Source organism: Lagopus muta, chromosome 29 (genome assembly GCF_023343835.1).
Source record: "Lagopus muta isolate bLagMut1 chromosome 29, bLagMut1 primary, whole genome shotgun sequence".
In the NCBI taxonomy this organism is placed as follows: domain Eukaryota; kingdom Metazoa; phylum Chordata; class Aves; order Galliformes; family Phasianidae; genus Lagopus; species Lagopus muta.
The window spans coordinates 2,272,443-2,299,592 of NC_064461.1; the positions used below are offsets into that span (position 1 = coordinate 2,272,443).

A 27,150-nucleotide genomic window follows, 5' to 3' on the forward strand; every position below is an offset into this window, starting at 1 on the left:
GCCGTAGTCCGTCCCCGCGCCGCTCCCGCCATCCCCTGCCGCTGGAGGGCTGCGCGGCCCGGCGCGGAGCGGAGCGGGGCTGAGGCGCACAGCGGAGATGAACGCCGTTCTCGCCGTGAAGCAGTACGTGTCGAAAATGATCGAGGACAGCGGGCCGGGCATGAAGGTGCTCCTGATGGACCGGGAGACGGTGAGCGGCGGGGCCGGGCCGGGCGGGGCGCGGGGCCGGTGTTCGGCGCGCGGTGACGCGGCGCTCCCCGCAGCCCGGCGCGGTCAGCATGGTGTACACGCAGTCCGAGATCCTGCAGAAGGAGGTTTACCTCTTCGAGCGCATCGACTCCCCCGGCAGGGAGCCCATGAAGCACCTGAAGGCCGTCTGCTTCCTGCGGCCCACCAAGGTGAGAGCCCTCCCCGCGGGGAGGCGGTGGGGCTGAGCGCCTCTGATCGCCGCTCTGTCGCTGTGTGTTCCTTCAGGAGAACGTGCACTGCCTCATTCAGGAGCTGCGGAGGCCGAAGTACAGCATCTATTATATCTGTAAGTACGTGCTGTTCGGAGCTCCCGACGTTCAGTGAGGCGCCGATGGGAGGCGCTGACCTCCCCCGCGGGCAGAGTGCCACTGAGATTCTGAAAATGCCTGAATGGCAGGTTTTACATTGTTTAGATCGCTAGATCTAAGTTTACCCTTTAATGTGTTTATCAGTGGCACAGACAGTGGGACCAAGTGCACCCTCAGCAGTGGCTGATGGCACTGAGTGGATCACAGAATCACAGAATCATAGGGGATGGAAGGGACCTGCAGAGATCACGGAGTCCAACCCCCTGCCAAAGCAGTTCCTGCAGCAGGTCGCACAAGTTGGTGTGCAGGCAGGTCTGGAACATCTGCAGAGAAGGAGACTCCAGCAGCCCCTGGGCAGCTGCGCCAGCACTCTGCCACCTCACCAAAGCAGTTCTTGTGCACGTTTGTACAGAACTTCCTGTGCTGCAGTTTCTGGCTGTTCCCCCTTGTCCTGTCTCTACACACTGCTGAAAAGAGTCCGGCCTCGCCGCTCTGCCCCCACACCTTAGATATTTACAGACCTGGATCAGGTCCCCTCTCAGTCATCTTTTCTCAAGGCTACACAGACCCAGTTCACTCAGCCTTTCTCCATAGGGGAGATGCTCCAGGCCCTTCACCATTTTGTGGTCTTCTCCTGGACTCTTTCCAAGAGATCCCTGTCTTTTTTCATACAGAGCCCAGAACTGGACGCAGGGCTCCAGATGAGGCTTTACCAGGGCAGAGTAAAGAGGAGGATCACCTCCCTCAACCTGCTGGCCGCGCTCTTTTTAATGCATGCCAGGATGCCATTAACCTTTTTGGCCACAAGGGCACACTGCTGGCTCATGGCCGACCTGTCGTCCACCAGGACACCCAGGTCCCTCTCCGCAGAGTGGAGCGGTGCAGTTGGCACAGCAGAAGGAAGGGATGGTGTCCAAAGGGAGCTGAGGGATGGCTCCAAAGGTTGAGGAATGGGCCCACATATAAACTCGGTGAGGTTCAACAGGGCTGAAGGCAGTGTTGGGTCGGGGCAATCCCAGATACGAGTACAGACTGGGAGAAGAACTCCTTAAGAGCTGTCCTACAGAGAAAGATTTGAGAGTCCTGATGGATGAGAAGCTGGAGATGAGTCAGCCATGAACGCTCACAGCCTACCAGGCCAACTGCATCCTGGGCTGCACCAGCAAAAGGGTGGCAGTGGGGCAGGGAGGGATTTTCCCCCTCTGCTCTGCCCTCGTGTGGCCCCATCTGGAGTAGTGCGTCCAGGGCTGGGCCCCAGCACAAGAAAAACAGCTGTTGGAGAGGGGTCAAGGAGGCCATGAAGATTGTCAAAGGGCTGGAGCACCTTTCCTGCAAAGGAGCTGGGGGTGTCATCCTGGAGGAGAGAAGGCTCCAGGGAGACCTGAGAGCAGCCTTCCAGTACTTAAATGGTGGTTATAAGAAAAATCAACTTTTTCCTCAGATAGTGATTGGATAAAGGGGAGCACTTTAAAATGAGAGGGGAGATTTAGGCTGACATTGGGGAATGTTTTCAGTGAGGGTGTGATGAGGCCGTGACGCTGCTGCCCAATGTGCAGCCCAATGTGTGGGTGCCCCATCCCTGGAGGTGCCTAAAGCTGTGCTGCATGGGGCCCTGGGCAGCCTGACGTGGGGAGGGGGAGCATCCAGCCCATGGCAGAGGGATTTGAGCTCTGTGATCTCTGAGATCCCTTCCAACTGAAGCCATTCTATGAAATTGTTTTAGAAAAAGTTACGTGCATATAAAATAAAATAGTTAAACTGGAACAACTGATAAGAATCTTCATAAAGCAATGCCATAACCCATATTACTCTCCTATGGCTATTCCTGAAAACTTCAGGGATTTTGAAGCTTCGCGGTGCTTTGTAAACATGAAAGAAGCTGGCTTTAGAGTGCCTTTATTACAGTGGAAACAGAGATGAGACACTGGCCTAAATGTTGAAGGTAAATCATTCAGAGTCAATGTTAACTTGTTGGGCCAAACCCAGAACGCAGCATTTTGTAACCCTGGTGGATGAGGCAGGAGTTCCTCACGCGTTCTGTTCGTGCTGTAGAATATTCGGTAGGTTTGGAAATGGAAATGTAACTACAGCAGCCTTTCTGTTGAGGGGCAGCCGTCGTGCACGCCAGGTTCTGGGCAGTGATCCGCAGTGGCCTCCAGGTGTCCCTGTCGGCCCGCAGTGCTGGAGGAGCAGCTCCGGGTTGCAGTGACGGCTTTTGGTGACCTGGTGACACGGCGATGCTGAGAAGCTCCAGCTTGCAGTAAACTGGCCACAGTGTTAAACTAGTTAATAGTGCTTATCTTTTAGCTTTATAAATCTACTGATTACAGCCATGTATGGCGTTACCTAATTGAGCAGATGCTGAGCAGGGAGAGGTAAGAGAGACTACCTGCACAGTAATTATGGGTGCGAAGGCAAATTGTGTTGCAGTCCACTCCTGGTCCAGGGGAGAATCGGGCCATGCTGTGCTGTGGTGTTCTTGTGTTCTGTGTCACTCACGGAGCCCAACTGCTCTTTCTCTGTTGTTTTCTTTCAGATTTCAGTAATGTGATCAGTAAGAGTGATATCAAGGCATTAGCTGAGGCTGATGAACAGGAAGTTGTGGCAGAAATTCAGGTGAATTTTGAATCTTTTAAGTAGATTTCTTAATCCGAGGGCATTAGGAGGTGGATACACACGCTAGCAAACATGCATGTCTCAAAAGGAGGACTCTGGAGGTCTTGAACAGTGAGCAACAACACTGCAGAAAACCCGTGTGTTCCATTTCTCTCTGCCCTCCAGTTGCTGGAGCTGCTGGCATCATTTCACAAGGCTGCTGCGTGTTTGTTGGCATCAACAAAGAGCTATCTACGTGAAAAGTACAACAGGAAGTGGCAGTGGAGTTGTCAGCAGAAGTGTAAAGATGATGAGTATGTAGGCATGGAGGAAGGAGAAGTGATCAGAGTCAGTGAGTGCAGCGCTTAGGGTTTTAACGTTGCCAATACACATTGCTCTTGTGGGCTGAACAGGGCTTGGCAGGGCATTAACTGTATTTGCTTTCACTTGTTGGCAGGAGTTCTATGGAGATTACATTGCAGTGAATCCACACGTTTTTTCTCTCAACCTCTTGGGCTGCTGCCAGGTATGCAAAAAGCTAACTGTCCTGCAGGGCTCTGGGGCCTTGTTTTGTGGTGACAAAGGGCCCAGTAGCCACAGCCAAGTGGGTGCAGTGGCAGTGGTTGCCCAGCAGGCAGAATGCCGTGTCCAGCCCCAAAGGGTGGCTGGTTGTTAGCAGGAATTACAGTCTGGACTGTGGCCTTTGGTGTACCTGCTCCTGTAGTCAACATGCAGTCTGCTTGGAGGGAAATGCAGCTTCATGGGACAAAGGGTTGGGGATGGCACGTCCATCTCTCAAGCAACCTTTCCTTCTAGGGTCGCAACTGGGATCCAGCCCAGCTGTCCAGGACAACTCAAGGGCTGACTGCTCTGCTTCTGTCCCTGAAGAAATGCCCCATGATTCGATACCAACTCTCTTCTGAGCCAGCAAAGAGGCTTGCTGAATGTGTGAAGGTGCGGTGAGCAGTGTTAAGTGAGTTTGGCAACTTTGCTTAATTTTTGTTGAACATTTTTTCCATAATGTTCTTTAGCCAGTTCTTGTCAGTCCTTCCATTTCTATGTTATGTGGCTTTCGGCAGGTCGCATCCCCTTGTTTCTGCCTCCCCCAACCTCTGCAAGAAGCGAAGGCCCTTATTTCTCACAAGTCCCATTAACTGCAGTGCGTTACTGATGCCTTTTGAAAGCAGGAGCTGTTTTCTCAATAGCAGTGTAGACTGAGATAGCAGTGCAACTTGTTTTTCTCCAGCTTTTCACTTTTTATTCATCTGTTACAAAAGTGAGGGGGAACTTTTTCCAGGTATACTTATAACCAAGTGGTTTTTTTTGTGTGTTTCTCAACAGCAAGTAATCACTAAAGAGTATGAGCTGTTTGACTTCCGTCGCACTGAGGTTCCTCCTTTGCTCCTTATTCTGGACCGCTCAGACGATGCCATCACCCCCCTGCTGAACCAGGTGAATCACCTCAGCTGTCCAAGGGGGAGCAGTGAGTGCTGGCAGTGCACAGAGCCTCGTGGCAGCAGCTCACAGCCTGATGGTGTGGTTTGTATTCAGGGGTGAAAAGTATTGCCCCCGTTCTTTTGCAGTCTTTCTTTTATCTCGTGGCTCAATTTTCAGACTGTTGAGCGTGGGTTGTACGTGTTGGCTTCACAGGCAGAGGTGGCCAAAGATCAGATCAAGTACACTTTCACAAGACACACTTTGCATTTGGAGTCCTGGTGTCTCAGCAGTGTTGTGTTAAATGGTGTGTCTGTGCAGGCTGCTTGGTAGTACGTGGCCATGTTTACAGAGTGACCTTGTCCTGGCGTGTTTCTTGTTCTTTGTTGTTGATGGGTGGCAGCATTTTTCTGTGATTTGTTTCTTTGCTGCATTGTCGCTGTGCTGCAGACCTGGCATTGCTCTGTTTCTCTCCTTTCTGTGGGATATGCTCAGATCTCAAGTCACTCTGGGTTACCCCAGCTGCAGGCAGCGCTGTGTGGGAGCTGGTGGCGATCCTTGTGCACTGGAGCAATCTGATAGTCAGCAGCCCAGCTCACGTGTGGCTTGTAGAGTTAAGGACAGCACTCAGCACAGGGTACCAAAAGTGTTGTCTGCTGTGTGGAGGTTTTCTGTCCAGAAGAGAGAGTCAAATGAATGTAAATGCAGCGTCAGGCATGCCAGCACTCTGATCAGCCTTCAGTTTTCTCTCTAAATTAAAATGAGTCTTCCCAGAATAAATATAGGAACTCACTGATGTACAGGAACTCTCCAGTTGCTGTGTAAGAAGCACAGGAGTGTGTAGGAAATTATAGTTTGTAACTGTGGAACCTCTGCAGCCAAAAATAAATGTTCATTCACAGGAGAAGGGGGAGCTAATGGTGGCAAATAGAGCTGCTGGAACAGGAATACGAATCCCAGTTGTTGTGCTTTTAGAGTCTTTTCCTTTGAATGTACCTGCGGTAAGCAGCCTCGGGTGGGGGTGGTTTTCCTACATGTTGGCATCAGCACCTCTGACACTGAGATGCCTTTGTGATAGGAACAGCATTTATTTCTGACTGTAATGTTCTGACAGAAGCTTGAGGAGGAGACCCTCTGAGTCCGCCCTGTTACTGGAGGAATGGGAAATGACCTTGAGCAGCCTGGAATCTTTTCCAGTGCAGTGTGGTACCGTGCTGAAGCCAACACTCGCCTTTCTCTCTCCCCATGTGCCAGTGGACGTACCAGGCTATGGTTCATGAATTGCTGGGCATCAACAACAACCGCGTTGACCTCTCGCGTGTGCCGGGCATCAGTAAGGATCTCCGGGAGGTGGTCCTGTCTGCTGAGAACGACGAGTTCTACGCCAACGTAGGTGGCTGTGTCTTATGGTGGGGATCTCCCTGAGTAGCTGAATGCTGGAGTCAGGTTCCATTCTTGGAACCTTTCAGTCCTTCAGTGACTTTGAATGTTAAGGTGTGGAAAGTTTATGAAGGGTGAAGTCACTGTCATGCAGGCAGTGTCTGATGTGTAATAACACGGTTTTTTGATAGTTGTAAATAAAATCTGGACCAGTCACAAAGCTGTTTGGTCAAGTTTGAGTGTCAAATAGATGAGGTGATCTGCAGTGGTACTGAAGTGTTTTGGGTTCAGAGTGTCTCTGTGTCTTAGCTGTATTAGAACTCGTGTTCAGATGGTTTTCTCTCAGCTGCCCTCCTTGTTCCATGCAGAACATGTACCTGAACTTTGCAGAGATTGGCAGTAACATCAAGAATCTTATGGAGGATTTCCAGAAGAGGAAACCTAAGGAGCAGCAGAAGCTGGAATCCATAGCAGATATGAAGGTACCGACAGGACTTGGCAGGTAGTGCAGGTCACTGCTGACTGCACGCTGTCTGCATTCAGTTCAGACCTCTGCAGTGAGTGATCTGTGGGGCAGGAATCACTGTCCTGTGTTCAGCATGGTATTTTTTACTGGGATCCAGACCCTGGGGTTGGCCTTTCTGCACCGCTGCAGCACAGCCTGCTTGCTCTGACTGCTCCCTGAGCTGCTTTTAGAGCCTGCTGGAAGCCAGAATCCCCCCAGCTGAGTTGATAAGCTCTAGTTCAGGTACTTGGTGTAACCCAGTGTGGCTGTGTAGACTTCCTGTCTGAGCTGGGCCACTTGGCAGCTGCCCACAGCAGGTTCTGTTAATTCAGTCGCTGCTGATGATTTAAAGAATCCTGGCAGTGTCTCTGGAGTTACTTGACGTGTTCTTTTATTTTGGGTGTAAACAAAAAGCACAACCAAAAATCTCCTTGTATCTGGAGAAATCTTCCAGTCTTTTTCTGGATTTGAGGTGCCTGACCATGCAGTGGTTTGCTTATTAGTGGATCTGTACAACCCGGTGACAAATTGTATAAACCTCTCTTGTCTGCTGCTTTTATTCTGAAGAAGCTGTCGCTCTGGTTTCCCCCTCGCAGGCATTTGTGGAGAACTACCCTCAGTTCAAGAAGATGTCAGGCACGGTGTCAAAGCACGTGACGGTGGTAGGAGAGCTCTCGCGGCTGGTTGGTGAGCGCAGCCTGCTGGAGGTGTCTGAGGTGGAGCAGGAGCTGGCCTGTCACAGCGACCATTCCAGCGCCCTCCAGGTACTTTGGGCTCGGAACCTGGCTGCGGTCCTTTGAATTCAGATGTTTTGCTCCTGGCAGCCTCTTGCTGATGGGAGTTTGATACTGAGAATCAGTGGGAGTTTTGCGTGCAGATGTCCTGCAGGGTAGGGACGTAAGATGTTAGGATTACTCTTCTCCTACCTGTTCAGTTCCGATGGGGATGAATCAGAGTTAATAACTGGCTTGAGAAGCATCTTTGCAGAGTCTGTCTACGTTTCACAGCACAGCATTCCTTCATTGTATGTGGCTGGTTGGGACCTGGCAAGCTGCCTGGATAGGCACCAGTAAAACAAAACTTGGACCCCTATGCAGGAGCTTCTTGTATTTGTTGGGAAGGAGAAGAAATGGAATCCATAACTAAACCAGACCATTCCTTGGGATGATGACTTCTACTTCTTTTCTAAAAAACAGTGTAAAACAGTGAAAAGCCTTTTAGATAAAAGATTTCTTTGGCAGAGAGGACTGAAAAAGCCTACAAGAGACTTCTGTTGTAGCTGAGTTTAGACTGAAGTTTTGACCCTGTGCTGCCTTGTTGGATTCCATGACCTGACCTAATATCTGACAGTATGTCAATAATGATGAATTGTGGCTGCTGACTATTCAGAGAAAATAGCAGTATTGTTAAGAGTGACTGTATTACAGCAGAGTTCAACCACTGACTCAGTATTAGAAAGCGAATCATTTATTTTTTTATAGCTGGGATAGAAGTTACAGCATATAATGGAGTCATTCACACTTTGATTAGAAAATAAAAAGAATTTTGAACAGATTTGACAGACATGTTTTCTTTACCTCTGTTACTCTGTTCTCCAGGTGGGTGGCTGTATAACCAAGATGTTATAATTGCAATATAATCAAAAGAGTAAGGCAAAGCTGTATAACCAAGATGTTATAATTGCAATATAATCAAAAGAGTGAGGCAAAGCAAACAAGGATCACAAAAGAGAATAAGTAGAAGAGCTTACCCTTGGGTTGAGCTCACTAGAAGATATCAAAGAGGAGGATCTCCAGAAGAGATCCTTCCCCTCTGGTAGCCAGCTCTTAAATAGGTCCAGGAGGGGTAGAGCCTGGCTCCACCCCTTCCGGCAGCACAGGTGAATTGCCTTCACCTGTGCTCCTCTGGCTGACTCATGGCTCACCTCAGGTGATCAATCAGAGGTTCAGGCCGTGACTCAGCAGTTCCCATACAGTGGCTAAGTGGTAACATCAGCTCTTCGAGCACTGCTGTCTATTGCCAGATCCTGAGCTGATGTAGATCAGCATAGATGTGCTGAAATCATCACAGCTCTATGGATCTACCAGCATACAGATGGGACTTGATAGCTTATATTTGGTAGAATTTTAATGACCAAGTATTGAAGTGGGATTGCAACCATAAAATGCATTTGCTGAGCACAACCCCTCATGCTCTCTTGCTATGTCATGGTTTCTAGGTTTCTTGTGCAGGTTAAAAGACAAATGTTTGACTTCTAGTCTATCAGCACATCATGTCTGTCTGTGATCTTTGTTTCTGATGTTACAAGCTGTGCTCTGCTGAAGGCAGCACAGAGTTTGAGTGCTGAAAGTTGGGTGCTTGGCATTGGGGTCCATTTTGAAGAAATGTTGATTTTTCTTGTAGTCAGTTACCTCCGATTCACTGGAGGAGGGGCTGACATGAACTGGAGGTGGAGCAGTTGCATGTTACAGCTTTAGGGTTAGAGGAATACGTGGCAGTGCTGGAAGCTGCATTGAGATGGAGGGAGGGCAGCCCCCACTGAGTGGCACGCGGTGGTGATCAGGTTGTTAGCTAGGCTCACCTAATTCAGGTCTGCACTGAGTGGTGTTTTGAGGTTTTTATGGCACATAGGCTGCCTGCATTTCTTTACAGCCACATGCCTAAAGGGCTGTGTTGTGTTTCTATCAACTGAGAGGGACTGAAAACCAAATAGCAGCTAGAGAATAAATGCAAAATGCAAAAATGGAAGTGGTATCTTTCTATATGAGAGATCAGTATCTCTTTAGTTGCAGTGCCCCAGGCTGTTCCCTGCTGCAGTCTCTTAATGGCAGCGAAGGGGCAAGGCCACAGACACAATGGAGAATAACCAGTGCACAAAATAAAGGCAGAATTGTTCTCCCACTGATGTAACTTCAGCAATTGTTAATTTCTGTGGTGGCCTGGGGCCCCTGAGAACAGTACGTTTTGGTTATTCTTTTCCTGGTCTCTTATTAATCCTGACATTGTACATGAGCCTTGAGAGATGAATGGGAGGTTTTGAATCCCATCTCCTTAGATGGACAATAGCTTTTCTGTTTACAAGTTTCCCGCTTATAGAGGCATTGCCACTGTGCTGCCAGCGCAGGATCCAGAACGTGGCAAGCAGGCATCGCTGTGGGACTCTGCCCTCACCCTGGCAGGTGAATTCCTGACCACAAGAAGAGTTTCTTCGTTAGCTTCAGTGAACAGTGAGCAGCCAGGATTTCACCCCATGTTTTTGTAACTGGTCTGCATCAGTGGAACGGATGGCAACAAACACAGCTGAATCAGTTCGGTCGGTAACAACTGTTACAGTATTGTTTCACAGCTGTTCACTGAATGTTTCCGTGCTGCCTCTCTGTTCTGGGAGGCTGGGAGAATGTTGCCAAGATGTGCTGGGATTTTTGGAGTGTTTGAAGGTCATGTTCTCCTGTAGCATGGAAAAAATCCTCCTCGCTGGTTCTGTCCCTGTCTTGGAAGTGCCGTTTCAATCACTGTACGACTGGAAGCTCTGCTGCTCTCTTACACTTGAGTCAATACAGGCTGATGTTTTGCTTTAAGCACAGGGAGGACTGCAGACTTTGTTGTGCCCTGAAGTGTCGGTCCTCTCCTTAACCTTCAGGTGCAGTCAGCAGTGCTGCCTCTTCCTTGAGATCCATCTCCAGGCTTGGTGTTAAGGAGCCTGTTGCTCCCACTGCTCTCCTAAGCTGCCAACTTGGCTCTGGTGTTTTTTCCTCTGTTAACTTCAGTATCTCAACTGTACGGCTCTGCGCAGTGACTGAGGAGCTGCAGAGAGGAAATAAGTGCTTTTGTTGTAATGACAAGGAGTAGCACTTACAGGGCAAATTGTCAGCTGACAAGATAGAATAACGTCCTGCCCGCAGTCCCTGCAGGGAACATGGCATGCCTCAGGGCTTCTGAGTCTGTTCTGGAAATGCTTTAGCAGGTGGCCTCTGGGATGTGCAGTCCTTGTGTTTACAATGCTGCCATGTTCTGTTCAGCAGAAAAACGAATAATCTGCATGTTAGAAGTAAATAACTGTGGATTTCTGTATTTATTTCTCCAGTAATCTTTCTTTGTCTTTCCGTGCTTTAATTCTTTCTTTGTTTCAAAGTGCTTTGTTTGCTTCCCCCCAGCCCCACACTTCTCACATCCAGAGATTGTCTGAGACTTTGATGCTTCATTCCCACACACAAGAAAACAAACTGTAGCTCTGCTAGCACTTTTTCCTTGATGGTTGATATTACGATGGAACCTGTGGGCCAGCTTTTGCTGTATTCAGGTTGGAAAAGGAAAGGGCAAAGATTAAAGGTTTCTACAAGCTTCTGCAATACCCCATTTGGGAGGAGTGCACTGAGCTGGGCTCACTGTGAGGCACATTATGAGAGTTACAGAGAATTACAGGGGATTCCAGTCATGAAAACAACTTGCAGTCCATTATACTGCAGTAAATCTAAACAAAGAGCATATAAGAAGCTCAGGTCTGTTGCTTATGGTTGCTTAATTCCCTTGCGTTCCTCCTGCTTGCAGTTTTGTTACTAAGCAATGGGCTTGATGTTATCTGATTTAATGTGCTCTGAAGGCCTCTCCATTAATCCCACTTGGTATCTTGTTGCAGAATGTGCGGCGCCTCCTGCAGAACCCCAAGGTGACTGAGCTCGATGCTGCCCGGCTGGTGATGCTCTATGCCCTGCACTACGAGCGGCACAGCAGCAACAGCCTGCCAGGGCTGATGGCAGATCTCAAGAATAGGGGTGTTTCTGAGAGATACCGAAAGGTAATGCAGTATTTCTCCTTCTGCTGGATGAATGAGCGGGGCAGAAGGGCACACAGGTGTCGGATTGTTCTTGGTTGCTGGAGGATGCCTGTTGCTTGCCTTAACGTAGCATAATACTTTTTTTCTGTTGAATTGCACCACATTTCTCAATAAGAGCACGGAGCTTGGCTGGGGCCTGAAGATATTAAAGGTATCGCTAATTACTTAATGTCCATTTCCAAAATCAGTGATGTCATGAAGGATTCTACAAAGCAGAGATGGTGTGTTTGGCAGGAGTCTAGACCTGGTGTATGGCATGCACTTTTCCTTTCTCCTTCCACCTCCTGCTGAATAGGCAATAGCTGTAGCAAGGGACTTAACCAAAACAGTAAGGGGGGCTTGGCTGGGAGGGAGAGGGTGGCGGAGCTTGACAAATGTAATGAGCTGCTGGAGAGGAGGTGGAGGGGCAGGATAATGTCACTGTATCTTCATCTTCTGATGTGCTGTCACTGCAGAGGACTGTGGGAATGAAAGCATTTCTCCTTATGCAGGCAGTGCCATGGCTTCTTGTGTTCGGAGAACACTTCTCTTCCTTCTTTCCTCTCTCTGACTTCTTGGTCATTGTCCCAGTACCTCCACTGAACCTGATAGGACAGCTGCGTGAAATTTTGTTTCCCAGGTTAACAGCACTCTGGTTTTGCCTCTCTCTGTACAGCTGGTCTCTGCTGTTGTGGAATATGGAGGGAAACGGGTCCGGGGCAGCGACCTGTTCAGTCCCAAGGATGCTGTAGCCATCACAAAACAGTTCCTCAAAGGACTGAAGGTATGGATCTGCCGTAGATGGAATAATGACAGCTTTAGTCAAAGCTCCAGTAATGGGGCAGGATTCTTAGCCGTGCGTTCTGGCTTTCAGAGGTGTTCATGTTCTAGGCCTGGGTCTGTCTCCTTCACAGGGGCCTACGTGGCTCAGTGGCCAGAAGGGTGGTGGTGGGGGTGGCCCAGATAAAAGAGGAACAAAAATCCCAGCGGCAGTGATTTAAGGAAAAAACCTTAATGAAATGCAAACTAATTGGAATTGAAGCTAATAAATCAAATGAATGAAAGAGAGTTTTTGGTACTGAGTCTCTGATGTTGCATCGGCTGCCAGGGAGCTGGAAGGAGACAGAGATCGCGTGACCTCTCCATTCTTCTGTCTTTTCCCTCCTGCCGGAAGACAGAAAATAACAAAATGAAGTCTTCTGGTGCTGAAGCTTTTCCTGGCCCATGGAAGCTGTAGTTCATTCTTCTCTTCAGAACATGGACCTGCCCCATGAACTCCTCAGCTCCCACCATGGCATGGTGCTGTGGATGTAGAATACCGATGGAAAGAACGATAAAACCATGACACAGAGTTTAATAGCTTTTTAGAGGTCTAATAGTAAGTGTACTGAACGTTTGAGGGGTAATTCTCATTTTAGGCAGTGGAAGTTGGTTGCTGAAAAGCCCCTCTAAGTCTTGACTCAGTGGTTAATAGCTGCTATATCCATCAGATGCTGGGGCTCTTTGAGTGTGGCTTTGCTGATCAGCTTTCTTTCAGCATGCTGCCTTGCTGTATTTATTCATAATGGGAGCTTCTTTTGCACTGTAGGGTGTTGAGAATGTGTATACACAACACCAGCCTCTCCTTCAAGAAACACTGGATCAGCTCATCAAAGGAAAACTGAAGGACAGCCAGTACCCCTACTTGGGTCCCAACACGCTCCGTGACAGGTATGTGGGGTCTTGCTGGGCAGCACCTGGAGTTGAAAAACGTCTGCTCCTCCCTGTGCTCCCACTTGCTTTATTCTTTGCCCATAGGTGAAAAAAGTTCAGGCTTGCTGAATAAATGTTCTGATCAAGTAGGTATTTCTTGAGCTGTCAGGTAGGTGCCAGGCTGTTAAAGCTGAAATACAGTCGTCTTTTGTCCATGTTCAGTGCTGACCAAAACATGACATTCCCACTGGAAGTAAGAGCTTAGGTAAGGATGAAGGCACTGCACCAGGCTGCCAGGATGTTCATGTGATGGATTTCAACATGCCCCCTAACTTCAGCCCGTGCCATCTGGCGTTTACGTGCAGAGAACCAAAAATAGTCCAACTGCTAACTCTCCCTTCTGAGCCAGTTACTATTTCTGATTAGAATGGGATGTTGCTGATTATGGCCAGTAACTGTAATTGAAAAGAACTCTGGCTGCCTGGTTCTAGCTGACTTTGCTAGATCTAGGCTAACCTGTTGTCAGTGAAGTCATTGAAGATAAATGTGGGCCTCAGAGGGAGGCACTGAGTTGGTAGAGAGAGCTACAAGTTCTTTAGCAGCTTTCTGTACAAAACCCCCATTTGTTGGTATCTCAGTTTCCTTTCTGTAAGTTACCTTAAGTTCTGCAGCATGCTGGCTGGCGTTTCTTATTCCTCCTGGTAGTGGTGTCCTTGGAGGGGAAGATCTTGATCCTGCTTTGGTTCCTTTGGGTGATCTGTGGTGACACCAGCACAGCTGTTCTCTCAGTCTTCTCAAATGTTTGCTGAATGCCGCAGGGTTTTACTTGCAGCATTACAACAATCATCGTGCCCTTCACACCCTGCATATGAGTGGCTTTTTATCAGCAACTGCCACATTTGTGGCATTTACTGCAGGGAAGTCTGAGTTTAATGGAATATGCAGGTTTGTTTGGAGCTGGAGGAAGTGGGCTTGGGGACCAAGGGGCAGCAGCGTCAGGTAGGTGGGAGGAGCAGGATCGTTCTGTCTGGCTCTTTGAGATAACACACACACTGGTCTTCCCACTTAGCCCTGCTTTGGGGCATCTGCATCCACCTGAGGAAAGCAAAAATGTGTTTTGTAACAGGGAAGGATCCAAATTCCATGCCAAGTTGGTGGCAGGGGATATAAATCACTTCGTTTATGAATTAAAGAATTATAATCATACAAGAATCAGTTTGTTAATGTATGTCCTTGGTAGACTGAAACCTGCCTGCCTTACTCCAAATTTTCCTTTAAAAAATAAAATGGTGGAGTTTGGACAGGGTGGATGGGCGGCTTTAATGAGTGTGAGATATCAGGGCCCCTTCCTAGCAGCAGATACGGCAGCAAGAATGCCGTCCTCCATCTCCTTGAAAGGAGCCCAACGAAAAGAGATGGAGTGATGGGATCTGAAACAGAGTGGGCAGAACAGCAGACCTGCGTCCAGGCAGCCCTGACCCTGGTTGCTTCTGAACTGACTAAAAGCAAATGGTCTTCTGACCTTTGTTTTCTCATTCTTAGGACCCATTTACGTTCTGCTGAGTTGTGTTTCACTTAGGATCCTCTTTAAATGTTTAAGAGCGTGTGGTTGTTGGGGCTGTTCCCACATGGGGAAATCTTGTTCAGCTTAAGATGTGAGAACTCTAGGAATCAAAGGTTCTGTAGCTTTGACGAAACATCAGTGCCAAAATACTTCTGTGCCTGGTCTTTATTTGCTTTTCAAAATGGAGGTGCAGCACCGTGCTGTATCTTGGGTATGAATATTAAGTGCCATGAAACTGAGTTCTCATCTAAAGACAGATTCTAGCTGTCAATTTTGGAAGAAAAAGAACTGCTGTATGGTGTTGCCGTAGTGCCAAATGAGTTGAGTGAGGACTTGACATTAAATAGTTTTGCAGAACTTTCACTAAATTGCAGCCTGAGGCAAACTGGGCAGTCCTGCCTTCTCACTGTTTGCAGAGGATGGTGTTACCATGACTGGCAGCAGTTCAGCAGCAGGTCGGGGCAAAAAGCTTTGTATTTTTTGATCAAAGGGAGGCAGTTGCTTCAACAGCAGAGAATTTAAAAGGATTCTTTTTAACTGCTTCTTTCTGTATTAAACATCACACTGTTGCAAGGAAGGAAAAGCTCATGGTCCAAATTCATCTGTGGAAATTGGCAGCGGTGAAGGAGAGGGAATCTGCAAAACAGTGAGCAGGGTTCCTAGGAGAGAGCAATAAGCAATTCTGCTTGATTTTGCTTCCTTTTCTTTCCTGCTATGTTAAATGTTGTCCTTTTCTAGCAGGCCATAAGCCTGCAGTCCCCTCTACCTTACAGCTGGAAAGTACCAACAGGAAAAGTTCCTACAGCTCCTTCCCATTGCAGCAATGTGTGTGAGCCCCGCTGCGCTGTGCTCTGCAGAAGATCCTCCAAAGGCTTGTGACACATTTAGAGTGCTGGCTGGGCTCTGCAAAGCGTGCCCTTTGGGTGGCATTTTTGCTTTGTTTAAGCTTTGGGATTGCCTGGGAATTTCTCTTCTTAGGGCATTTGTCCTGGCAGACCAAGGCCTGGTGGTGCTTTACATGAGAACTCAATGATACGTCCAGAGATCCAGGGTATGCTGTGACCTACAGCCTGAGTGTGATCTTTCACCTGTGATGTTGTTGAAGGGGGAGCTGCTCTTGACTGCTTGAGGAGAGGAAGAATTGGGAAGAATTCACCATTATAAACGTGGCACACATCTGAAGGGATGGGTGAGGAGTCTCCTTAGGCAGCAAACATAAAATCTCCATATTTGGAAACATCAGCTTGCAGCGTGTGGTGTGGCACCACTCAGCTGTGTCCTTTTTTATCTGAGCTCACACAACACCACCCTCAAGATGGTGGAACGCAGTGCCATTGCTGAACCATGCCTATTATCTTGGGTTTCGTATGATTGCTGTTTTGTAGCTTTTTTTTTAGGCCAGAACTCTGGCAGTGTCCTTGTTTGTTCGAGGCAGTTGCTTTATCCTCCTCTGTGAAATGCTCAAGCATTTAGCTGTTAAATTGGCAGTTAACCCGAGGAAATACATAGCCACAGATTGGGGCTGAGCAGCACAACAGCTGGAGGTGGCGTTCCTGCAGATTGCTTTCCCACTAATCCTGTAAGTCTTGGGGTTTCTTCCTGTTCCAAAGTTGCTTACTGTTTGCCCATGATAGAAGCAGTCATTCCCTGGGCACTCCATGAGAACACTGAGATGTTTTTACGTGGCTTATATTCATGTGTGTTCATATGTGTATATATATGTATATATATATGGCTTTTTTCCTTGCTGTTGATGTGTGTACATATATGTGTGTACATATAAAACCCACCCCGAACTTCCATCTGTAGGGTTTCTTAGTTCAGCCTCCCTTAGCAGTTTGATATGTGATCCTCATCAGTGCTACATGAAGTATGGCTGTTCCTGGCACTATCAGGCTGCTCCTGCTTTCACTTAAGGTAGTGGAGGAGTGCTGGGGTGCCGACAGGAATGGTCTCATTATTTGCTGCTGCTTCTCCTGTGTGTACTTAGTTCCTCTTTAGCTTGATGTGATTTGTCATCATTTTCAAACCTATTTTAGCACATCTGTAGATCCCTTCATAAGACACTTCTCTGTTCTTGACCTTGAGGTTGAAAAACTCTCAAATCGTCCCTCCTGTGCATCTGGGCTTTGCATAAGCGAGAAACACGGTTTCCCTTCCTCAGCCAAGCCTTGTCTCTGTGAAGTGATTGGGCTGCTAATGCACAGCCACCTCACTTGTGGAGATCCAACACCAATTCATGTAACCCCGTGTCCTAGAGGGAAACTGTGACCTTGGGACTTGGGACTGCTCCTGTGATGAGAATGAGCAGGAGAGGTGTCTTGGGGACATGGTAGATGATGGCAGATTCGTGGGCTGGTTCACAATAAGATGATGGGTTGGTAGTTAGGATGTGTTGGCGGTTGGATTTGATGATCTTAGTGGTCTTTTCCAGCCTTAATGATTCTGTGATTCTATAAGTGGACACATGGGGGTGGTTGGTGTTGAACTTGATGATCTTAGTGGTCTTTTCCAACCTTTACAATTCTGTGATATTTCAGAGGAGCCCATGGGAACTGGCCACACAGCTTCTGCATTGAAATCTTCAGGTCTCTTGAAGTTCCAACCCAAAATGCATAAATGATGGCATTGGAGGTCGATGCTGTGGACTTCAGGCCGCTAATAGGCTGCCTGCTTCATTTCCCTGTTGCTCCTGTGATCCAGTTAGTAAAGATGTCTTTACCTGGAAGCTCCATACTGACCTGCAGGCTTCCTTACCTGAAAGGGATTCTCCCTAAGAGCTGTGCATCGCCTACATGCCACATCTCTTACACATATTGGGATAAAAATGGGTTTGTAAGGATTTTTAATATGATTCTTTTTTTTTTTTCAGACAATCCACAGCTGCTTATCAGATCCCTTCATTGCTGCGCATTGCCTTCCCTCTGATTTCCGTTCCCAAGAGACTTGGGCACATTTGCATCTGGCTTTCAGAGCGGCCTGTCCGAATGCAGGCAAAAAGACAAGGTGCAGCACTGCTGTGCTCTGGGGCTGCTCAGTGGCTCATGCTGTCACTGCAGGGCAGAACCCTCAGTCTGCCTGAGCAAGATGTCTGAACCTGCACAACTTGGGTGTGCGCTTGCTGTATTTAACCTGCTTGTCTTAAGGCTGCAGTGCAGATCTCACAGCCTGTTCCTGCACAGGAGACACAGAGTCGCTCTGCAGGGAGACAAGCACACGAATCCCAGTCTCCGTAAGGGAAGCTGATGCAGCACAGACTGAAATCGCGGCCGTGCACAAGGACACTTGCCACTGTGTCCAGAGAGTGCTGGCACAGAGCATCTGATAGAACGTGCTGTAATCATGTGGGCTTCTCTGCAGAGGATTCCATTCTAACTCTTGTACTTTACAAGGAGGCTCTGCAGTAAGTTGCTCACAGGTTTCAGGCACTGAGGCTGCAGTTTTCCCTCTCCTCCCCACACTGGCAGTCTGCCTGCACCTCCTAAAGTATCCTGAAGACTTTGTTTTGGCTGTTCAGGGCGTGTTACGCTGACCTAACCGAAGAAAACACCCATGCTTATTGATTATTGAAGATTATTGGTAACAGTGGTCGCTTTGAGGAGGGATTTTTCTTACCTTTCTGCATCCTTTCCAGGGGCAGGGAGGCAGTAGTGTGCACCTGATGCTAACACACTTGTTTGGAGCCAGCATCCCATTCTGTTGGCAGAAGCAATTTGCTCTTCGTAGGGCTCTCTTGTCAGTGACAGCTCTTCTGAAGTGAGTGCCACGGCTCCTCCGGGCAGTAACAGGTCTCTGGGGCTTTCCAGAGTGGCTTCTCAGCAAGGAGTAACCAAAGACAGCATTAAGGTGCATGCCAGGGTCATCCCTGTCTTATGCTTCATTTGCTTTGTCACTGATCCAGAGCTTGCGCAGACAGAGCAGATGAATGCCTGCTGCTTTCACCACTGCAGCAAGTGCCTGTGTTCTAACAGAGGTGCCTGCTTGGAAAGCAGAGACTAGTTTTGAGACTGTGACAGAAAGTTAATTGTGTTGAGACTTGCCTGCTCTCCAGAGTTGAAACACTCTGGTTCCAGCAGGGGATGGTGTGCAGCTGACGGGATGCAATCCAGATCTTTCACTATAGATTGTGCAGAAATCGTTCTTTGAGCTTCTAGGTGGTAGCAAAAGCTGATTTATGGGTGGTAAGCACATTGTGCTGTCCTTGAGAACGGAAAGGCATTGGGGAGAATGGTGCAGGGAAAGACCAACCTTCCCTTGAAAGCAGGACATGCAGGACGTGTGCCTGGTTTTGCATTTTGCTAGATGCAGACACTTCCCATCTCCCTTCCTCCTTTTTCCTCTGTAAAATCCTGTATTTAGGATTCCTTAGGGAATGTAGCCTTGGAGGTAAACCCAAGCATAAATCCTCTGTTCTGTAATCAGCCAGCAAAACTGCAGCTGATCCGTGCCCTTCCAACCAAGCCCGAGAGCACTGAAGCTCCACTGCTGTCCTCGTTTGACTCCAAATTGATCTGAATTTCACAGCCACAGCAGCGTCTCCATCATGCATTGAACATCAGTGATGTGTGGCGGTGGAGCTCCGCAGGGATACGGCGTGTGGGTGTGCAGAGGAGGCTGTCAGGACCGCGAGCACAGAGTGTAAATGTTTAGGAGAGGCAGTGTTTGAAAGGCGACTTCGTGGGCTGTGTGTTGTCAGTCTTCAGCCCAGCGCATCACAGAAATGAAACGTGGTCTGCGAGAGAAACCAGCAGGACTGCTGCCTCTGTGCCATGGCTGGTACGGGATTTATGCAGGTCTGTCTTTGTGTCTTTGCTGCAGGCCCCAAGATATTATTGTTTTCATCATTGGAGGGGCGACTTACGAGGAAGCACTGACTGTGTACAACCTGAACCGCACCAACCCGGGCGTCAGGGTCGTCCTCGGCGGGACCACCATCCACAACACCAGGAGGTAACAGCCTTACTGCCAGGGGTCAGCGTGCCTTAAACTGCTGAACCGAATGTGAATGGGTGATGCCTGAGGGATCATCACTGCTCAGCAGAACACAGAAATGTGTCTAAAAGGTCTGAGCCCAGCACTGCTCGTTGTGGCTGAGAGACGTATTATCAAGCTGAAGGTTTAATGTTTGCTTTGCTGAATTCAAGGGCAAGGAAGTAGATCTGTGTAGGTTTTCCTGCTTGTAATTCACCATACACTGTACTGTGAAGGAAAAGCCAGTGCAGCACACAAGGATTCAGAGCTGACTGTGGTGTCATTGCTTCTGTTGAAATCTGGAGCAGTCACATTTGATAGCAGTGAAGTTAGTGTACCTATGATTAGAATGGAGTTCTGCGATTGCGCTGCTTGCAGGCTCTGTGCTGCCCACGAGCCTGCAGAGCATTGGCTGTGCCTTCTGCATTTCTCCCTGGAGAACTTTCCTTATTGGTTTGTTTTACACTCTGAGCTGCCTTTCCTGGGAGGCCAGGCAGTTGTGAGGGCTCAGTCCTGGAGGACTGAGAGCAGCCAGGGAGCACTGAGCACGCTGAGCTTCACTGATTTCCTGGGCACTGCCTGAGTCATTCTAGCAGCTGGCTAAAAATGCAGACCATGTTGAGGATTGTTTTCAGTCAGCACAGCTTGCTGCCTCAGCTGAGCAGAGGCACTTGTTGCACGTCTTACAGAAAGTCCAAGTAAGAAACCAGCTGAAGAAGTTGGGACCACCACAGGCCCCTGCCAGAATTTAGGATTCCAAACTTGGTCAGTTTTGCTTTTCTGTGTCTTGTTTGCCTCACTTTGGTGACATCTTTGCCTTCCCATCTCACTGGATCCCTAACTAAGCAGATAATTTACTTTGAAATAGCTTCTGCTCCCTGGCTAATGTACCTTGTCTCTTGCTTCCACTGAACAACATCTGAGCAGAAAGAACGGCCTCTGTTATAGAATTGCCCCAGTAATATCCTACCATCTTATTCCAAGAGAACTATTTTCATTCTTGTAGGAGGCAATCTACTGTAGGAGTCTTGTCTGTGTGAGCTGAATCAGGACCGCTGCAGAGTGGTCTGTCACTGAACAGCTTCCAAAGGACGCTGCTCTCAGAAGGAGGGAATGTGACAGGTGACACATCTCTGCCATGTGTTGCAGCAGGAAGTGTGGTGAAATCCAAGGCCTGGGGGAGCCCCTTGTTGTCCAGCAGCTGCTTGGAGCTGAAAGGGAGCGCCAGGCTGAGAGGGCAGGGCAGCTCCAGTGTGACCAAGTGGGAGCACAAACAGAATGGTGCAGCACTGCAAGAAGTTGTGCTTCTCAACGATGGCATTTTCAGAGCTGACGAACCACTCTGGGTGCCTCAGCAGTGCTCTGGAGCTCAGGAAGCACACGCTGTCATTGCCACAGGCTCTGTATGTCCGAAACACAGCTGCCAGGCGCTTCCTTGATCTCAGTTACTGACAGGTGCACACAGGTGTGGAGCATAGGCTAAAAAATGGTTTTGGTTTAAGGCCATGTCTGCTCTGTTGCTGTGTTAGGGTGTGATATTTTTAACACCCCTGCACTTTTGCCCTTCCTTTTCACACCTTCAGGCTCCAAAGCTGCCTACACAAAGCAGTAATAACTCTTATGCAAGGCGTTCCAGTGGTTCCCACCATCACTTTGCTAAAAAAAAAAAGCCCAAATCCACCGAATTCCCACTCCAAAATTTGGCCCTTTCTTTGGTTTAATATCAGCTGATGAGAAAGCTCCTGAGCTGGTGATAGCCCAGAAGCAAATTACTGTCATGAACTGGGTTACAGAGGCAAGTCTGTATTAGCCCACATATCAACCAGTGCCTGCTCAAATTACCAGGCTTCCTCGACCTTCTGCTTTCCAGAGTGGCTTTTGAACTAAATCCTGTGCTGGCCAGACCTGGAAATAAAAAGAAAACGAGATCAGACTAGCTGCTTTTTACTTAGGAAACAAAAGAAATGAATTGTCATCTTGTAAGGATGCAGAACTGGTTCATGTTCAGCCTGACGTCCAGTGCAACCTCTCAACCTCTCAGTCTACCACTGCATTCCGAGGCTGATGTTGACATCTGCCAACAGTCCTACATCAAACCTTAACCAGCGTTTGTGCTGAGAGCCTGGATAGCGCCGTCATCACACGATGCTAAAAGCACAAAACCAGAGCGAGGATAGGAAGAAGGCACAGCTTTTCGTTCCAGACTGGAGGCCAGGACCTGCTCTGCAAGGGTATCAGTGCAGCACATTCAGCAGAAACTGTCAATGGGGGAGGGAGAATGGAGGAAACCTCCTGGCAGCGTTTGGTCTGGAAGGAAAATGAGCAGGACAGGCGAGAAGGGATGGTTTTAGTTGTAGGTTCCCACCCCTGCTCTGCTGCTGACCTGTTAGGTGACAGTAGGGAACTTTCTGCTTCGTCTGTTTGCACCAGAAGGTCTCTGAGCTTTGTGAAATTGAAGATTTGCAACTACACTCCTTAGATTTGTGCTGTAAGGAGTAACATTAGCTAGCTGGGGCTTCTACCGTGACTGAGTTTTGGCGCATCCTCTGAATTATTTACAGAAAAACGAGGATACTGTATCAGAATTTGCATTTCAAAGAATGAAGTGAAAAAAAAGAAATAATTTCGAAAGGCTGTGGCTCTGTAGGGGGCTGATGGTACGGGGTCCTGTCTGGGAACACTGAGACGAGGGCTCTCAGGAGTCCTGCTCTGAAAATAGCCCTGTCCCAAGTGAGTTGCTTTTCCCTCGTGGCTTGAATAAGATTTCCTGAATGAGGGAAGGCCGCACTGGTAATAACAGCAGAGCTTCCCAGACAGAAAACTTAGTGCTTTTCAGGGGACGGCTGACGCTGTGCAGGAGGAGGAGCAGCAAACAGAACGGAGTGAGTCAGCTGCCACCAGGTACCTGAGGAGAGGAGGAAGGTTTCCTGTCTGCAGCGATCGTAGCAAAGCGTATGAGGATTCTGGCTATATCAGCAGATACAGCAATATGTGAGCAAACCTGGATTTGATGGTGTTCTAACTGCTCCGGTAATCCAGCAGCCTTCCTTTAATGAACCGCTGCTTATTTTTGCTGGATTAGGGCTGATACGTCGTAATAAACAGGGAGATTTTGATATTAACGTGAGGAGCAGCCCGTGTAAGCACACTAATCCCATGCTTTCATTGTTCTTACAGCCCAACTTAAATTGTGATCAACATCTGTGTTTATGGAGTGGGGGGTGGCATAGGGGCATCGATCTGCTTCTTAAGGCTGGCACAAACCAACCCTCAGAGCTGGTTGTGCCATTAGAGCTCTGTGTTGGTGTAAAGCTTATTTGTGGAAGAGACAATCTGTGTTGTCCAATGGGATGCTTGAATGGTGGGTGAAAGTGCTGCTTTACATACTGCCTTTGGAAGGTCTCAAATTGGGCACAGGAAGGACCTTTATAAAGTTTCTTTATGCTACATGGTGATGTCAAGGAGAATCTGTCTGTGTTGATCTTCATGGATTTGTATCCATATATATGCAGGTATTTAATAGCAGTGCCCATATTCTGAAGTGAGGCATGAAGTCGGGGTTCCTTGTAAATAAATCAGGTTAGAGGCTCTGTTGTTGGAGATTATTCCTTGAGTTCACAAACTAACAGACTGCCCCTTACCATTTGGTGTATGGAAGGACACTGATACGTATTGGAAATGTTCTGAGATCCAGCAGGGTCGAAAAAAATGGGTTGTTTGTCAGGATTTTCAGTGTTTTTGTAATCAAACCACATTGTCTTCCTGTTACTTCGGAAATTTTTGCTGCCCTCCTAAAAACCCTTCTGCTACGATGTGATTCTGAGAAGGATAAGGAAGGGCTTTCCTGTACGATGAGCCCAGGCAGGGATGTGCCCCACGGAGGAGATCCCACAGCTGCTGCGTGCACCATCGGCAGCTCTTCTGCTGCCCTGCCCCCGGGCAGAAGCACCAGGACATGAGTGCAGAGCTCCTCTGTGTTCTCCCAGTGAGGTGATGAGCTGTGAGGAGAGGCTGAGGATTGTTAATTGTGGGTTCTTTGGAGAAGTGTGTGTGTAATATGTTTTTAAATTACAGTGAATGTGAGAGTTCATTCTTGACTTGACTCCTGGCCATAGCAGTTACTGAGGAACCTGGATAAATGTGGGCAGATCTGTGCTGGAGTTGAATCTGTGGGTTCCCAGGGGTTTTCTCCTTGGAGGATTTCCGTACGCTGTTGTAGAGGGGCTGGGTGCTCGCACCAAAGAGCTCTGGAGCCTGCGGCTTTGCTGTGGCTTTAGGGCTAGGAGTGACAGCAAAGTGTGTAATTATGGGGCTGTGGAGCCCGGTGTGTTTGGTTGAGAGCTGGAGAGCTGCTGCCACTTCCCAAAGAAAAAGCAAAGTGATTTCTTGCTGTTGGCAGACAGCTCCAGCACCGGTCCCATGGGCGCACAGCCCTGCTTCTCCTTCACAGCCACCTGGATTGCAAAGAAATTTCACTGGAGAAGGGGTTAAAAGAGATCAATAATGCCTAAAAGGGGATGAATGAGACCCTGAGACCATCTGGTGCGTGGGGCTGACTCATCCAGAGCACAGGTTAAGCAGAAACCTGCTGTGACTAATCCGAGGGGATGCCAGCCTGACCCACTTACCCACTTCCAGCAATAGCTCAGCTGTCTCTTGGTGCCCAGCTCGGCCGGTCCAGCCCGCGTTGTGATGCCGGTGATGCTGGTGCCCATAGGGGGAGCGCCCACCGCGGCCCTTGGGATCCTTAATGTGGAGGGAACAAGGTGTGGGAGCAGGTGGAGGCACCCCTGGTCCTCTCTGTGCTTCTGTATTCTTTCTGTGATGTTGGCGATGGGGAGACCGTTGTGCAGGAGCCCCTTTTAAAAGGAAAAGCAAGTCATACTCTGTTGAGAACTCAGTCTGTGTGGCTCTAATGCCTACAAATAAAGCTGGAGGAGGGACGGCTCTGGCTGTAATTGCCGTGCTGGTGGACCACAGCAAAACGTACCTCCTGAACGTCAGGCTGCTGCCCTCCAGAATGCGTATTTCTGAGCAGTGCAGGGTTGAGATCTGCAGATTGGTGCAGGCATTTGCATGTGTTTGTTTGTTTTTAATTTTTAGAAACTCTCAGGATTCACAGCCTTCGCAGGTAGCCCCGTCTCACCCCACTTCTAGGTGAACAGAGATTTTGTAGTATTTGTGGTGTATCCTGATTTTTATTTTAGGGTTTTTTTTTTTTTTACTTTGTAAGCATTAACGTTAGGATAATTTGATCAGCATATTGAAGGCATGAGTCAGTGGGAGCCGGTGGCAGCGTACAGCGCTGCCAGAGTAACCATCCTCCTGGAAACAGCCTCAGCAGAGCTCACGTGGCAGCACTGCTGTGGCGCTGCCCGCAGCCTCCCACGCTGCACAGAGCGGCGGTGCAGGCAGCCACCGTCCTGCTGGGGCGCAGGGCCTGCTCCTGCTTGGCTCTGCAGGTGGGAGAGCTGTGCAAGAGTGTGGAAAAGCCTGTAACTGAGCAAAAGCAATGCAGAAAGCCTTAAAGAATCGCTCTTTCAAATCCTTCTTTTTATTATTCCTCTTGAATTAGTCTCAAACCTTAACCCACTTCTAGACCTATTTAGACAAGGGTGCTCCCCTCGCTCGCCATCCTTTGCTAGATTAAGCTGCACTGTGAGTTGTGCAGGGGTTGAGGCTGCTGGAATGCAGCGTGCTGCAGCTGATGTTGGGTGAGCTCCAGCACATAGCAGAGAGCTGGTACCTGCTGCTCAGCCCCCTGCACACCCATCCGCCCCGACAAGGAGCGGCTGTGCGCTCATGGCAGCTGTAAGCCTGGAAACTAAACCACCGTGCCATGCTTCAGGGATAGAACTGGCCTTTGAAGACTGGTGACAGAATGGGTGAAATTACTTCTGCAGACCTGTTGAGGTAGAAATCTTCTCTCTTGCTGCATAACCGAGGAGCCACAGTCCTGCCCACAGCAGGAATTGGGTGCTGGCAAACAGGGCTGCCTGTGCAGCGATCTCATCTGTACAAGGGCTCTCAGGTGCTCTGCAAGCAGGAATGGGATTTTTCACAGTGTCACACAGCCTAACTCAGCTCTTAAAGACATAACGGGGAATTTAAATGGAAATAGGTTTGGACTAAGACAGAGCGATCTTGTAAGCTCAGATTTCAGAGTCTCGGTCCCCAAAACAGCACAGCACAGACCCCGCTGTCCAAGTTCCTGCCCGCTCCAGGCTGTCCCCTCCAGTTGGCCAGCTCTACCCCTGATCCACAGCACAAGGGTTTGCTGAGAATCCCAAATGTGGCCCTGAAGAAGTTGTCCTTTTGTTTTCCTGTGTGGAACCATTGCTCTGGTACATGGCTGAGCCAATTGCTTGGGACCCCAACCTCTCTTAGGAAAATCAGAGAGAGAAGGCAAAAGGGTGAAGCTTTGTCTTTAAGCATTTTACTTAGTCCTTGAGCTCTGGCTGGATTAATGCTTGGCTCCCAGAGATTTCCATGAGGCTTATTAGTTGGATTGAACCATAAAACATGGTTCAAACAGGCTGAAATCAGAGTGAGGATCCCAGGCAGGTGAGAGCCCTGCAATGGGCTGAGGGAGGCTGAGCACAACCCAGGGCTGCTTTCAGAATGCCCTGCTGCAAAATGCCAAGGATGCCACAGGAGGTTTCCACCCTGCCTCTTCCTGCTCTCTTATCCTCACAGGAAGGCTGAGAACAAGCAGAAAACCAAGCCTGAGCTCTGACCTTCCTGGGTTTGTTGCCAAGAATCAAACGGGGCTGCCAGCAAACCCAGGTGCAGAGCTGGGCTGAGAGCTAGGAGCTCATTTTGGGAGCCTTACGGGATGGGCATTTAGGGAGGAATGGAGCTTCTCAGCTTCCTCGCCGGCTGCCGGGGTTTTGTTGCCCAGGGAGCGCTTGTTGGTGTGGTTCAGAGGCCACGTGGTTGCTTTCTGTTGGCTGGGAGACTAACCTGAGCTTTGCTTGGCAGCTTCCTCGAGGAGGTTACAGCTTCAGGTTTCCGCGGCCGAAGCACCGAGGGCTCCCATGCTGCACCGAGGCCGAGCAGCAGGCGGTGAAGCTGGGGCAGTTCCTGCCTCCCCATCCTCTATGGTGGCATTGGTGCCTGCATGCAGGAACGTGCCCCAGACTGCAGCACCCACACCGCCTCCGCTGGACGTGGGACGCTCAGAACATCCCTCTGCAAGCACTGCGTGTCTGCTGCCATGCTGCCCTGAGGCTCTGCGCTGCCGATGTGTCCGGACACACGTGAGTCCCCTAACGAACATCTGGTGACATGGCCCAGACCTTCATGTGCATCTCTGGAAGGTGAAGCTGACGGGCACTGCTCAGTTGTCTGTATATTTTGAGTCCTATTAAATAACCCGTTTTGGCTGAACCTCTTTTCTATTAAAGAGTGCCACTCCAAGCTTCATCTTCTGCATTAACTTCCCTTTACTGTAAGAAACCTGCACCACTCAGTGCCCCTTTCCTCGCTCCCATGTTCTGAAAAAGTGTTGTGATTTCTATTTAACAATAAAAATTACTCTTGCAGTAATTAAACGTATTGGGTTTGAAAAGAAATAAGAACACTGCAGTGATGGAGCAGAGCTGGGCTAGGAGGTGGCCAGTTGGCATTCTGCTGAGCA

At 48.9% G+C, this 27,150-nt stretch overlaps 2 protein-coding genes across 2 annotated transcripts in view; one reads left to right on the top strand and one right to left on the bottom strand.

Moving 5' to 3' along the window:
• On the top strand, positions 1-27,049 carry VPS45 (vacuolar protein sorting 45 homolog). Its single transcript, XM_048928956.1, has 15 exons — positions 1-190; positions 264-398; positions 475-535; positions 3,094-3,173; positions 3,610-3,678; positions 3,969-4,106; positions 4,494-4,604; positions 5,841-5,975; positions 6,335-6,448; positions 7,068-7,235; positions 11,108-11,266; positions 11,961-12,068; positions 12,873-12,994; positions 19,359-19,490; positions 26,493-27,049. Exons 1-15 carry the CDS (start codon positions 98-100, stop codon positions 26,578-26,580), a joined length of 1,713 nt encoding a protein of 570 aa, XP_048784913.1. The 5' UTR covers positions 1-97; the 3' UTR covers positions 26,581-27,049.
• Positions 1-27,150, bottom strand: part of SV2A (synaptic vesicle glycoprotein 2A) — a 234,886-nt gene that overhangs the window by 118,716 nt on the left and 89,020 nt on the right.

Coding starts and splice junctions, on each gene's coding strand:
- VPS45 (XM_048928956.1), top strand. CDS start 98: ATGAACGCCGTTCTCGCCGTGAAGCAGTACGTGTCGAAAATGATCGAG. Junction 399..474: donor GCTTCCTGCGGCCCACCAAG/GTGAGAGCCCTC, acceptor GTGTTCCTTCAG/GAGAACGTGCACTGCCTCAT. Junction 6,449..7,067: donor AATCCATAGCAGATATGAAG/GTACCGACAGGA, acceptor TCCCCCTCGCAG/GCATTTGTGGAGAACTACCC.